We start from the raw sequence: 15,097 nt of genomic DNA on the forward strand, positions 1-15,097 counted from the left end.
CATTTGGTAATACAAACATTTATAAACTAAATTATAATATGAAAAAAAACATCTATTTACAAACTTTGGGCAATACAACTAAATTAAAAATCAGTTGCCCTACTAACTTTCCTAAAACGACGTTGTTTTAGTTTAATAAAACAATTTTCATTTTTTTTAATATATTCGCATCCATATATGTATGTGCAAATTGTAAATTTGCCTGTAACTCATGTAAAACGGAGTGGTCTTTAACCGCCTGCTTGAACACCATCAACCAAGATTGGGCTACTATTAATTACCACTCTAACCAAAGCCTTGGGATTGGCATTTTATATATATAGTAACTCGGTATAAGTATTTTTAAGATTTCGAGATAAATATATGACAAGTAAATCACGAAGGGATAACCACTATCTGCCCATTTATCCTATTATTACACTTTTTTTTTTTTTTTTCTTTATGTTTTTAAAAGTAACAATTTTGGATATTCCTTTCATTCTCCCTTTTGTTTTTTCTTTTTAAAATAAAAACATTAATAAACTCAAACATAAATGTCATATTTAAATAAATTTTCAAACAAAAAACTAAAAATATCATCTAAAAGGTATTAAGAAGTGGAGTGAATTTTGAATTAAGATTCTTTCTAATCGAGGAGAAATTAGAGACTTTTCAATTATTAATTGTGGCATTTTATTTTAAAATTAATAATTTATAAAATGTCAGCTGTTTTTGTTTAACCAATATATTAAATATTAATTTTTCTTTTATAAAAATTTAAATAATTTTATAGACCATTAAATTAAAAATAAAAAGCCACAATTAGAGAATGTTGAATTTCTTCCTAATTGAAGGGATCCAGATCCGTGAATTCTCACCCACATTGTTATATCCGAAGACCTCAAAATCACAAAAGTCCTTCCAATAAGATCACACCACCTTGCAAACCACGTAGTCCACAGCCAATTAAATGACGAGGAATGTCTGCGTAGGCAATAATCGTTTGCCACGAGTAAATAAAAAGGATACTCCCGTCATTTTGTTAGATACATGGGACACATCATTGTCATTTAAGATAATAGGGGCAGTTTCGTAGTTCTCACAAATCAAACTCGCCGCTCCGAAGTCTTCTCAACGCACGACCTACAAAAACCCCCTCACAGAGTCTCTCCCTCTCTCTCGCTCTCTCTCGCACTAAGTCAGCTCGATTTGCCATCAATGGAGGGCTCGGAGACCTCCAAAGGAACAACCCTGAGATACGCTTTTGGAAATGTCCTCTCCTTCTTCATCCTCGTCCTGATCGGCGTTCTGGCCTTCTCGATCCGTCTCTTCTCTGTAAGCTATCTGATCCTTAACCTTCCTCACTTTCCTTCTAGATCCGATCTTTTCTCAGTCATCAATTTTGAAGTCTTTCCGTTTGGCTGTTGCGAAAATGAAGGAAATGGAAGTAAAACGGAATTTACAGTCGGTCACACAAACTTTCTCTTGAGTAATTTCATCCGTGTCTTATGGTTTTGGAAATGCTGTAGGCCATTTAGTGATAGATTGTATATAACTTAGCAAAACAAAAATAGTTGCTGTATGATCAGTTTGCTGGAGGCTTTTTCCGTACTACTGAGGCCTGACCTAAATTTGAATTTTGTTCGTATTCTTACATTTTGTCAGCAACCAAATGGAGTGTAGCCGTGTCTTTCTAGATTTTTTCTTTTCTTTTTATGCGTGTAGCTAGCGTTCGCTGTAACATTGTTCTGTTGAATAACTTGCAGGTTATAAAGTATGAGAGTGTGATTCACGAATTCGATCCTTATTTCAATTATAGAGTCACTCAGGTTTGTTTTCCGCCAAGTGGAACCTTTGTTTTGTTTTGTTTTTTTATTTTTTTGTTTGTTAGTGTTTTATTTCTTATGTTGCGTAGGTAAGCATAATGTTTTGAATTTTCTGTTTGACTACTTGAAAACTGTTCACTACACTACTACGTTGAACTTCATTTTCTAAGTCTGCAGTGCCTGCCTCGACTTTCATTATTTTGTCATAATATAAAGCAATGTAGAAGATGACAGCCTTATTTTTCGGTTTCAGTTCCTGACAAAGAATGGAATATATGATTTTTGGAACTGGTTTGACGATCGCACCTGGTAATTTCTTTTATACATAAAAGAAGGATTCTCATTCATTATAAAAAAAAAAAAAAAAAGTAAAGAAAAACGAACTCTCATGCATAATTCTTGTTACACTTTTTTTCTCCTTGAGTGAAGTTCTTTAACAGTTCTAAAGTGACTTTGTTTGTTTCACTTTTCTCAAGGTATCCTCTCGGTCGTGTTATTGGCGGAACTGTTTACCCTGGATTGACATTGACTGCAGGCTCCATCTGGTGGTGGGTATTTGAGAGTTCATATTAAGTTAGTGGAGTGTATTTTGTGGTTCAATTTTTCTTCTGAATTCAGTGCACTTGTCTTGATATGGTTTACCCATCTTAACAATATTGAAGTAGTAGCTATGTATGAGTCTTATGTTACTAATATGCTTGAGAAATTATTCTGTGAATGTAGGATTGTGAATTCTTTAAACATTCCTCTGTCTGTGGAAACTGTTTGTGTATTTACTGCACCTATATTCTCTGCATTTGCCTCATGGGCTACTTACCTTCTGACTAAGGTATGTATTCTCACTGAAATGCGTGTCCTCAGAATTTGGATTTTATCCTCAGCTTTGATAATGATCTTAAATCACCCCCACCTTTACAGGAAGTTAAGGGTGCTGGTGCTGGACTGACAGCGGCGGTTCTTTTGGCCATGGTAAATTATACAGCGGGTATTCATAACTCTGCAAGTTTTTCTTATATTTGAATTTTGTAAGACTGAGAACAGCAGCAAAACAAAATCATTTTATTTTGAGTTGTCCTAAATACTTTTGATCTATGATTGTTTTATCCTTTCTCTTTTGCTATGTATCTTTCTTTCAGTTGAGGTATCTTAATCTGAATTTCTCTTATTGTTTTCTATTAGATATTCTGATCTTAGTCTGAGTTGTGATTGTACTTGAAGAAATATGTCATGCTGCCTATCCCTGGAATTTTTATGAATTGTTGTATTCTATAGTTTAGAACATTGGTCTTGTAAATAGAAGAAGTTTCTCTTGAATTTGCAGAACCATTGTGTATTTTACTGGTAATTATTTGCAACACATTAATATGAACAAATGCATAATATTCACTGTACATTTTATATTTTCTTTCCAGGTTCCATCATATATATCCCGATCTGTGGCTGGCAGCTATGACAATGAAGCTGTAGCTATATTTGCTTTGATCTTTACCTTTTACCTCTATATAAAGGTTAGTGTTTGTTAAATTCCAGTATGCTCTTTTAGATTTTTGTGGTGTTGTATTTACTTCTAAAAAAAAGCTGTCTCTTAAAAAAAATAATAAGGTGTAATTTTCTAATTAATAGTTTTACCATTCTAATTTGTTTTACAAAAAAAAAGGTTTGTTTAAGAAATAGTAGGGTGTACTTGGCTGGTTAATGTTTTCCCACTGATGTTTTGTTGGGGTTTCTATATGGATTGTTGCTGACTACAAATATGTTCTTCAAGACACTGAATACAGGATCCCTCTTCTATGCCACTTTGAATGCCATAGCATACTTTTACATGGTAAGCTGTTCATCCTAATGCTATTTGAGTCCTTCTCTATGTTCACCATATTTATTTTTGTTTGCAAAAATGTTATTTCTTTCAGGTTTGCTCTTGGGGAGGCTACACCTTTATTATTAACCTTATTCCAATGCATGTTCTTCTGTGCATTGTGACTGGTCGCTTCTCTTCTCGACTATACATTGCATATTGTCCTCTTGTAAGTATCCATTGCATTCATTGTACTTGGCATGTAATGTATACAAAAAAAAAAACAACCATGCATGTATATCAAGATAGTAGAATACATGCTAAAATTGATTGGAGTGTAGTCTCTAATTCATTGCTGTCTGAACTACTAATATCACTTGAAGATCACAAATTTTCCCAGTGATTTCCTTGACTAGAAATTGAGGCTATGTCACTTGGAAAATTTTCTTCAATTCATAAATGAACTCTCTTGGTTCTCGTCCAAATTATAGCTTTTTCATTGCAGGTTGTCTTGGGAACATTGTTAGCTGCGTTAGTGCCTGTTGTTGGATTCAATGCAGTCATGACATCAGAACATTTTGCATCATTTTTGGTGAGTTGTCTTTTTCCCACTGATAATCAGCTCTGATATATATATATATATATATATATATATATATATATATTATTGTTGTTAAAATTTGTTTAAGCAATGATTTTCTTCTGAGTGCTTTACTTGCCTTATCTTCTGATTTTTGTTTTTTAAAGCAACCTGTTCCAGCTAGATTTGTATTAGGCACTATTGAGACTACATATCTGGGCCATGCCACTTTTAAGAGTTATAAGTCAAGACAAATTACTTCTATGATGGTATTTTGGAGGCCAACAACATCTTTGAATGGAGATGTCTTGCAAACATGGAAGAGTTTTATAAGGACTAAGAAAAAGGGACATGAAGTAGGAAGTGTTTGAAATACATCATTTAGAGATGTGACTTGAGATAAATTGTTAGATGACATTGATTCAATGTGGTCCACTGAGTCTTTTAGATTTTGTTCAGTTTGCCACAAGATTGTTCTCTTTTACTTTTGACCTTGTCCATTTTATATCATGTGGCTTTTATTTCTTTCTATCTTGATTTCTTGTTACTAATTTAATCTGCAGGTTTTCATTATTATCCATGTGGTGGCTGTTGTGCATTATATCAAAGGGATTCTCTCTCCAAAAATGTTCAAAGTTGCTGTTACCTTTGTTATATCTATTGGCCTGTAAGCTTCCATTATTTAGTTTCTTTAATATATTCATAATATGGCAGAAAACAAATTTGATTACCGCTCCTTTTGCATTATCTACTCTTCAGGGTAGTGGGCTTTGCTGTGCTAGCAGTACTTGTAGCAATGGTAGCTTCAAGTCCGACAAAGGGATGGAGTGGACGAAGTTTGAGTCTACTTGATCCGTAAGTACCTAGTTCACACTTTACATGTCTTATTTATTTAGTTGCTTGACTCTCCTGTAATGATATAATTATGATAGCAATAGAAGTCATAATTAGAGTTAAGTGCAAGCTGATTCCCAATTGACTGTCCTCTTTGGTTGGTGCAGTTTGTTTTCATGAGTAGGCTTTGTCTGCTCTTGAGTTACTAATACATCGAACTTGAACACCCCTCCCCCACCCCCGCGCCTGCCAAAAAATCCTCCATAGGCAGTGTAGCCCCTTCTTTCTCTTTGAGATGTAAACGAACTGTTTGGCCTATTTGTAGCACTATTGCTTTTCTCATAATTTTGCGGAATAATGTTATTATGGCTTTGATATTTGTAGTTATAAATCAACATTGTTTATTTTATTTTTATTTTTTTTCACTGCGTTCTGACAGAACATATGCAAGCAAGTACATACCAATTATTGCTAGTGTTAGTGAGCATCAACCACCTACTTGGCCTTCTTATTTTATGGACATTAACGTCTTGGCATTCTTGGTTCCTGCTGGCATTGTTGTAAGTTTTGAATTTTCAATTCAAGTTTGCTTGATTTGGTATGTACTTATACATCTAACATGGTCTGCTTACTTGCTAGGCGTGCTTCTCACCACTGTCTGATGCAAGCTCCTTTGCGGTCCTTTATATTGTCACATCAGTTTATTTTTCTGGAGTCATGGTGAGATAATGTTGAGATAGCCGATGTCTTTATGTCTTCCTTCCTCTTCTTATATATTTATGTCTCTCATCATTGTTTCCGCTAATTTTTACAGGTACGTCTTATGCTTGTACTTGCTCCAGCAGCATGCATCATGTCTGGAATTGCTCTCTCAGGAGCGTTTGATGTTTTCACACGATCGATCAAATTTCAGTTACCTGGAGTAGCGGGAAATTCTCAAACTGATGTAAGCTTGTTTTCTTTACACTATACTGCTTGCATTCTTCTGGCCCCACTTAATAAGTTTAATCAGGCTAAAGTTCTTTTTCTTTTTTTGACCATTAAGGCAGGGGATTCTAGTTCTGATAGTGTTGTTGCACAGAAAGATGTGGTAAAGACTGAAAAAAGTGAGGATGCAGTAAAGGAACGACCCTCAAAAAAGAATAGGAAGAAGGAAAAGGAGCATGTGGAAAAGCCTTCCGTTAAGTCCCAAATTAAGAAGAGGCTACTGGTCTTACCTTTGGAAGCATCTGTTATCGCTATTCTCTTGCTTGTGTTGCTGGGTGCTTTCTATGTGGTATTGGATTTGTTTTCTTTCTTCATCAATAGTAATCTTTTTGTTAAGAATCTATTTTATTCCTTTTCCTGCTTTTTAGCTGAATGAATATATACTTATAGATTCAATTAATATCAATTAAACTCCTAACTACTTTCAATTATATGTCAACCCATTTTTTCATGTAGAATGATTCTGAAGTTTTGCACATTACTACTCTCTGTTGCTTATTATAAAGAAAAATGTTAATTTTTTTCTTAAGTTTCCTTTGAATGTGAATAGTAGCATCCATCTGAAAGTTTTATATTTGACATTAAATGTCACTCTACAGGAAATTTAGAATTAATTGAAAAATCTATCTCCATTATTTTACTAATAAAAGATTATTCTTCAACCGCAAGGGGTTAGCTCAAGTGGTAAGGGCCTTGGTCTTGGTGGCATTTCCATCAAGTTCTAAGTTTCGAATTCCCTTGGGTGCAAACAATTCCTTGGGGTCAGCCCGCCGGCGAAGCCGGATTATTACCCGATCCGTGTGAAGGGGGCACTTTGTATGGGTCCGAAGTTTACCTGACAGGGTGGGTACACGAAATAGCCTTGTCTTGGAGGGGTTCCTCACCTATATATATAAAACTAATCAAAATTTATTCTTCATGTATCAACTTTTAATTTTATTAGCATTTTTTAAAGGGATACCTGCTCTATTCCTTCTCTGCTCCCCTTTCTGTTTACTAAAATATTTTTCTTAATAAAAGCGGCCTCTAATTTTGAATGGCATTTCTTTTTGTAGGTTCACTCTGTCTGGGCGGCAGCAGAAGCTTATTCAGCTCCTTCTATCGTTCTAACATCTTATTCAAATGATGGTCTTCATGTTTTTGATGATTTTCGAGAGGCTTATGCATGGTTGAGCCACAACACCGAGGTGGATGATAAAGTGAGTTCAGCATCATGTATTTTCCTTTCTTTTACTGCGCTTTTCTTCTATTTAACATTTGTATGACTGACTTTGTCATTTGTTGTCATGAATCTGAAGTCTGGACTATTATTTCTTCAGTTTCTTTCTGGTATTATGGTTTAAAGTTGCAGCTGTATCATGATCTTGTTTATAATTTTAGCCTTCATGATTATACTAACTTATTATTGAGTCTTTTACTTCTCATTGCACAATATTTTGTTGAAAATATTTTCATCTTGGTTTCGATTGCAGTTATTTTCACCAATGGGCTCACTCTTAGTACTAGAAAAATCATTTTTTATGGCCAAAATGAGAAGGAAGAAAAGTTACTCGTGGAGCTTTAAATGGATAAGCTACGATAGATATAACTGCCTGGGTGAGAATAAATGGGTGGCAGATTGCTTTAAGCTCGCTTTAGGAGTGATTCTGTTGATTGCCATGGGTTTAGTCGACTATTTTTGTTTTTCAATCTAGTGTAATGTAAAATGCATGCCAATGTCTGGAGAGTAAAACTGCTTAGAGCCAACTATGTCCTAATATATATCTTGATGCAAGAATTAACTCATAATTTTTTTTTTTTTAATCATACTATACGTTGATGTATTTCAAGCTACATCACAAATAATGCACATGTTGGGCCTGTCTGCAATAGCAATTTGTTGCCACTAACTGCTTCTATTCAGGGTACCTGGGGTAATTGTCACCTTAATTAATGGTATTTATACAAGAATACTTGCTGGAGAATGACACGACTTCTCCACCAGATGGATTTAGTGGCCTGTATAACAGCTTATTGTGTCTGCTAATAAACTTTGATCACTAACATAGCCTCGTCTGACCAAACGAAGATATTCACTGACACTGATTGTTGCTGTATTCTTTCAGGTTGCATCTTGGTGGGACTATGGGTACCAAACTACTGCTATGGCTAATCGTACTGTCATTGTTGACAATAATACATGGAACAACACACACATTGCAACAGTTGGTACTGCCATGTCTTCTCCGGAAAAGGCAGCTTGGGAAATTTTTGACTCTTTGGATGTAAAATATGTGCTTGTTGTCTTTGGAGGTAATTTCTGTCTTGTATGCTGAGATATACCCAAAAAAAAAAGGAACTTTGTTCTGATGTCTTACTTAACAGGTCTCGTTGGCTACCCCAGTGATGATATTAATAAGTTCCTGTGGATGGTCCGTATAGGAGGTGGTGTATTTCCTCATATCAAGGAACCTGACTACCTTGTAAGTGATGATCACTACTTTCCAAAAAAAAAAAAAGTAATAACTAACAAAATGGGCCTTGGATTTTTTTTTTGGGGGGGCAAAGGAACTGGATGATATTGTAGCTTACTAGGTAATTCATTTGATTTAGCAAAGTGTTAACTATGTTTTCTTCTGTTTGCAGAGAGATGGTCAGTATCGGATTGATTCTGAGGCCACTCCCACCATGCTAAACTGCCTCATGTACAAACTCTCCTATTACAGGTCTGATTTTGCTGTGAAGTGAGTGGTTTCTATATGGAGAGTACATTTGTTTTGCCTGTTTAAATTTTGAATTATTATCTCTTTACAACAGGTTTGTGGAGACAGATGGTAAAGCCTTTGATAGGGTCAGGCGGACAGAAATTGGAAAGAAGTATTTCAAACTTACCCATTTCGAAGAGGTAAGTTGATCTGAACATCGAATTTTAGAAAAGTGCGCTGTGGGATATAATTAGCATTGTCTGTGATTAATATGTTTGCTGAATGTGGTGGGCTTTGAAATAAAAGCAGTTTAATCTATGCAAACGTTATGTAGTTCAGGAATCTGGTTTTCCTAACCTCTGTTATTCTTCCATACTGTCAAACCGTGGCCCCCCAGGGTGTATAACATTGCCAATAAAGCAGCTTCTTTCTTGTCACATAATTAAATACGGCCCCTTGGGCCTTTGCTAGTTTTGAGATTTGATGTGGTTAGCTCTTGTGATGTTTGCATGGATTTCTTTTCCAAAATGTTATTTTATTTTAGCAGTTTTTTTTTTTTTTTAAAAAAAGAACAGGTACTATTCTCATTTTATCGTGAGGGCAACCAATGATTGATGAGCTTTACTGATCTTGGTGCAACTAGTCAAATTTATTTGAAAATTTTCTCATGTAAAGCTCCTGTTCTTTTTCTTATTGGATTTCTGTGGATTTTAATATCAATTTAGGTGTTCACAACTCATCATTGGATGGTTCGCATATACAAACTGAAACCTCCGAAGAACCGGATCAGGGGCAAGGCAAAGAAATCAAAATCGGTATGTATTATTCCTCCTTACTCAGTTATGTCTTGAGATTTGGCCCAATGTTAACAACATAACTGTTTAATTATTTTTGGTCTTGGCAGAAAGCAAGCTCTACATCGAGCAAGAAAAGAAGTGGATCAAAAAACAAGAATCCTTGGCACTGAATGTCGTATTTACTTTTCTGATAGGCAATTTCTCAATTCAGTTACTGTATTTGATACATATAAAATGTACCTGAGAGCCATTAGAGGAGGATTGCGCTGGCATAGTTAGGCATATTCCTTACAGAAATGCAAATGATCGGTCAAAGATTTTGTACTCTTCTTAGTCTTTTAACACTTGGGTAGAGCTGATGGGAGAGAACAATTTTGGATTAGTTGTTTGGGCTTTGTCGCCTAGGGCTACATTCAGTGTACATCTTCTATAGTCCATTGAAGGACACAGTTTGTGCCTTGTGGCATTACCAACTTCTTTTCCTGTTTTCTTTCTCTAACAAATTTAATGGGTTCGTTGCATACAACTCATCATTGTATGGTTCAGTGATGACAGAATTGACAGTCAGTCGCATCTATACGGTTATACCGTTAGCCCCAATTGCAGACCTTGGGCCCCAAAAAATTCCCACGCTGCCCATCTGTGTAGGCTATACAGTTACAGAAAAGAACTTGTTTTGTTAAAAAACTGAATCCAGATTGTTTAATATGTTTATGCCAGATTATTCAAAGATAGCCAGGATTCTGATTAATATAGTCTTTGTATAGAATGTGTCCTTAATGGTCACTTTTCACAGGCACGACATATGTTACTGTTTAATGATCATATAACAATCGCATAGAAGTTGTACATATGATTTAAAAAGTATACACCAAAATACCATTAGAAAGTAACCACCACTACGTAAGTGCTTGCCACCGAATAATGGAGGTGATCTGTTGGAGAGGGTGAGCGCAACTTTATGATGTCACTTCAAATCACAATAACATTGTTAAAGTCTAACTAGAGACCCATAATTCCTCTTAGCACCCACCAAATTCAATCTGGCGAAAAAAAAAGGAGATTGAAAATCAGAAGAAGGAAGAAACTCTGACGTACTAGCAACAAGGGATGCAACCTTGGGCTTAAAAGTTGTTTATATTGGCATGGTTGTTATATTTATATTGCTTAAAGAGTAATGATAGATGTTACTTTTGTGTTTTTTGTTGTATTCAACTAAAATTAATATGGCTTTTAAAATTACAATTTGATCAAAATCTAATAATAATGTATTACAAATTCAATAGTAGTTTTAAAAGACACGTCTATTTTGAATAAACACAAGAGAAACAAAGAAAATGTCTATCATTACTCTTATGTAAAATATGTACGGGTATTTTTAATGATGAAATAATTTTCAAATTTTGCTCGAGCTCCCTAGGAAAGGGCTCAATCCTAGAAGAAAAAACTTCCCCAACATACAAGCCATTCTAAAGAACATGACTTAGCACGAGCTTCTAGTGTGTTTTTGACATTTTTTTGTATTTGCTTTCTTTCTACAGCTGGAAAGCTAAGAAAGTTTCTAGAAGTGCTAACTATAGAACATATTGTTTAGCTAAATGAACCGCTTCTTATCTAGTATTTGGAAGCATTCTCATAGAATCAAGCGTTCTCTATTCCATTAGATTAGGATGAAGAGCGGAAAAGATCCCTAACCTTTTTCTCCTTTCAACTAAAAAAAAATACATGACTTAGCTCAAGGAAGACGATCTTATAAGCTATTGCCTCACAGGGAGTCACAGAGTTGCTGGATCCCTTCCACACAAGCAGTTGCTGAAAGCTCAAACCTTTTTCCATCTCATTTTTCAATATTGTCTTTGTCCGCACGCCGCATGAGTGCATTCAGCATTTTGAAGATGAACATTTGTCCTCTTATCCAAAAACTCCAAACTCTATTCGAATCTGCTGTAAAGTATTAATGCGAATACAAAGCTGGGGTATCCCAAAGGAGTTATCCCCATTTGAAGTTCCAACCTGGGATTTCCTCGTGTATTATATGTTGTTTTTCCTTCTATTTGTATACACCATGGAACTTTGTGACAGAACTTAAACCTCAATCGTGATTTCGGAGTACAACTACTACTACGACGACGAAAGTCAAACGAAAATGAAAGCCAAGCACAATCTTCGCCACGCGGTAGACCTCTTGTACTCTCGTGGGTCTGCAACTTCTGAGGCGTACACTCGTCTCCTGCTCGAATGCGTCCGAGCCAACGAAGTTGACCAAGCCAAGCGACTGCAAAACCACATGGAGCTTCACTTCTTCCAACCGGACAGCGCTTTCATTCAAAATCGTCTTCTTCATTTGTATGCAAAATCTGGGAAACTTTTGGATGCTCGAAACCTGTTCGACAGAATGCTTAAAAGGGACGTTTTCTCGTGGAATGCTATGCTATCTGCGTATGCGAAGACGGGTTCAGTCGAGGATTTGCGGGCGACTTTTGGTCAGATGCCTTTCCGTGATGCAGTTTCGTATAATACGATGATTGCAGGTTTTGCTGGAAATGAGTGTTCCAGCGAGGCCTTGGAGATGTTTGTGAGAATGCAGGAAGAAGGCTTTGAACCTACGGAGTATACCCATGTCAGCGCATTGCATGCATGCTCGCAGTTATTGGATTTGAGGCGTGGGAAACAGATTCATGGGAGGATTATTGTCGGTAATTTGTGTGGGAATGTTTTTATTTGGAATGCTTTGATAGATATATATGCCAAATGCGGTGACATAGATCGCGCAAGATGTTTGTTTGATCGAATGGTTAACAGGAATGTGGTTTCCTGGAATTCGATTATCTCTGGGTATGTGAAAAATGGGCAGCCTGAGAAATGCATAGAGTTATTCCATGAAATGAAGTTATGGGATTTGAAGCCTGACCAAGTTACGATTTCAAATGTTCTCGGAGCTTACTTTCAATGTGGATATGTAGATGAAGCTAGTAAGATATTTAGTGAGATCAAGGAGAAGGATAAGATCTGTTGGACCACAATGATAGTAGGTTATACACAAAACGGGAGAGAAGAGGATGCTTTGATGTTGTTTGGCACGATGCTACTAGCAAATGTCAGACCTGATAGTTTTACTATTTCAAGTGTGGTTAGTTCCTGCGCCAAATTAGCTTCTTTGTATAATGGCCAGGCTGTTCATGGAAGAACAGTTCATATGGGAGTTGATGATGGTTTGCTTGTGTCTAGTGCCCTTGTCGATATGTATTGCAAGTGCGGAGTCACTTCAGATGCTTGGATGGTTTTCAAAACAATGCCAACTTTGAATGTGGTTTCCTGGAATGCGATGATTGGAGGTTATGCACAGAATGGACAGCATCAAGAGGCCTTGGCCCTCTATGAGAAAATGTTGCAAGAAAACTTGAAACCTGATAATGTTACTTTTATAGGTGTTTTATCTGCTTGTGTCCACGCTAGTTTGATTGAACAAGGACATGAATATTTCGATTCAATAAGCAAACAGCATGGTATGATACCTACTTTGGATCATTATGCATGCATGATCAATCTCCTTGGTCGTTCAGGTTACATGGACAAAGCAGTAGATCTTATTGAAGGTATGCCCCATGAACCAAATTGTCTAATCTGGTCTACCCTTCTATCTGTTAGTGCAATCAAGGGTGACATCAAACAAGCAGAGATGGCAGCTAGGAATCTCTTTGAATTGGATCCGCTCAATGCTGGACCTTACATCATGCTTTCCAACATATATGCTACTTGTGGAAGATGGAAAGATGTGGCATCCATGAGATCTCTCATGAAGAACAAGAATGTCAAAAAATTTGCTGCTTACAGTTGGATTGAGATTGATAACAGAGTACACAAATTTGTTTCAGAAGATCGGACTCATCTGGAAACTGAAAAAATTTATGAAGAACTAAACAGACTGATTAGGGAACTCCATAAAGTTGGCTTTGCTCCTAACACAAACTTGGTTCTTCATGATGTGGGGGAAAAGGAAAAGTATGAATCCATCTGTTACCACAGCGAGAAACTTGCTCTTGCATATGGGTTAATTCGAAAACCTCATGGAGGGACACCCTTAAGGATTATAAAAAATATTCGGGTTTGTGGAGATTGCCATGTGTTTATGAAGTTTGTATCCAAAATAATTGGACGACCAATTATCTTGAGAGATTCAAACAGATATCATCATTTCATTGGAGGGAAGTGCTCTTGCAAGGACTACTGGTAATGAAGCGTGGAAAATTTGCTGATCTTGAAACGAAACACTGCAGCCAGGATGAATATAAAACAGGAGCAAGGCACTGCTACTGGGAAATTCTTGAAAGAGGCTGTAGAGAAAGGAACGAGGGTGTTTTTGAAAGCACTGCTGGAAAACACTCTATAAGGTTAGAATAGGTACCATAAGCAAGTGCTCATTCTCGCTTTATAGTGAGGGCAACCAATGATTGATGAGCTTTACTGATCTTGGTGCAACTAGTCAAATTTATCTGAAATTTTTTTCATGTAAAGCTCACCGTTCTTTTTCTGATCGGATTTCTGGGGCTATAATATCAATTTAGGTGTTCACAACTCATCATTGGATGGTTCGCATATACAAACTAAAACCTCCGAAGAACAGGATCAGGAGCAAGGCCAAGAAATCAAAATCGGTACATTATTCCTCCTTGCTCAGTTATTTCTTGAGATTTGGCCCCAATGTTATATCAACGTTACTGTTTAAGTATTTTTGGTCTTGGCAGAATACAACGAGCACGAAAAGAAGTGGATCAAAAAACAAGGATCCTTGGCACTGAATGTCATATTGTCTCCTGATAGGCAATTTCTCAATTCAGTTACTGTATTTGATAGATATAAAATGTACCTGAGAGCCATTGGAGAAGGATTGGCATAGTTAAGCATATTTCTTACAGAAGAATAACTTCTATAAGGTTTTAGCACAAACTAAGACCTTTGTGCCCTCTAATAAGAGTATGACAAATTAGCGTGGAACACCATAACAAAAAAAAAACATAAACACCTAATTTATTCTTATCAAGAACTCATACGAGTTAAAACAAAAAAATCTTCTTAAATAAACCTTTCATGTTCTTCTTCCCTAGACCTACTATCAGCCACCAACTCGTCCCCGGCAAGCCCAAACCGCGCCAGAGACGACACCGGTTGGCCCAAAACTTGCCGGAGACCACGCCGGCCACCCCCTCTCTCTCTCTCTCACCGGCAGTCTATTGCCAGTGCTCCCTTTCCCATTTCAAAGATTTGGGTTGATTGCTTGATTGCTTAATTTTCAAGATTTGAGTTCTCACATTTCTCTTCTGTCGAACATGTTGAAAATCAAGCAATCAACCCAAATCTTTGAAATGGGAGAGGGAGTTCTTCTCTACTGCCGGTGTGTGCGAGAGAGAGAGGGAGAGGAGCACTGACAAGGTCTGGGCCGGCAGGCGTCGTCTATGGCGCTGTCTGGGCTTGCTGGCAGCGGGTTGGTGGCTAACAGTGGGTCTAGAGAAGAAGAGGAAAGGTTTATTGGGGGGCTCAAAAGCCTTGGTTTGTGCTAAGACCTTATAGGAGTTATTCTCTCCTTACATAAATGCAAATGATCGGTCGAAGATTTT

At 36.7% G+C, this 15,097-nt stretch overlaps 2 protein-coding genes across 3 annotated transcripts; both read left to right on the top strand.

The window, feature by feature from the left end:
• The first annotated feature begins 1,087 nt into the window (after positions 1-1,087).
• On the top strand, positions 1,088-9,959 carry STT3A (staurosporin and temperature sensitive 3-like A). Its single transcript, XM_059576102.2, has 23 exons — positions 1,088-1,314; positions 1,746-1,808; positions 2,059-2,114; positions 2,282-2,353; positions 2,529-2,634; positions 2,724-2,774; positions 3,218-3,313; positions 3,571-3,630; positions 3,716-3,829; positions 4,106-4,192; positions 4,744-4,847; positions 4,940-5,035; positions 5,454-5,574; positions 5,654-5,734; positions 5,829-5,960; positions 6,060-6,290; positions 7,057-7,200; positions 8,107-8,293; positions 8,366-8,463; positions 8,627-8,706; positions 8,798-8,885; positions 9,411-9,500; positions 9,590-9,959. The coding sequence occupies exons 1-23, from the start codon at positions 1,198-1,200 to the stop codon at positions 9,650-9,652; spliced, it is 2,337 nt and encodes a 778-aa protein (XP_059432085.1). The 5' UTR covers positions 1,088-1,197; the 3' UTR covers positions 9,653-9,959.
• A 1,287-nt stretch (positions 9,960-11,246) lies between these two features.
• On the top strand, positions 11,247-14,995 carry LOC132165986 (pentatricopeptide repeat-containing protein At2g22070). Of its 2 annotated transcripts, XM_059576711.2 has the most exons (3): positions 11,247-13,873; positions 14,048-14,137; positions 14,228-14,995. In XM_059576711.2, exon 1 carries the CDS (start codon positions 11,629-11,631, stop codon positions 13,714-13,716), a length of 2,088 nt encoding a protein of 695 aa, XP_059432694.2. In that variant the 5' UTR covers positions 11,247-11,628; the 3' UTR covers positions 13,717-13,873; positions 14,048-14,137; positions 14,228-14,995. The 2 variants fall into 2 exon arrangements, with proteins under 2 accessions (XP_059432694.2, XP_059432695.2); XM_059576712.2 differs by having other exon boundaries at positions 11,247-14,137.
• Positions 14,996-15,097: the final 102 nt, after the last annotated feature.

Source organism: Corylus avellana, chromosome 11, assembly GCF_965113065.1.
Source record: "Corylus avellana chromosome 11, dhCorAvel1.hap1.2, whole genome shotgun sequence".
In the NCBI taxonomy this organism is placed as follows: Eukaryota; Viridiplantae; Streptophyta; class Magnoliopsida; order Fagales; family Betulaceae; genus Corylus; species Corylus avellana.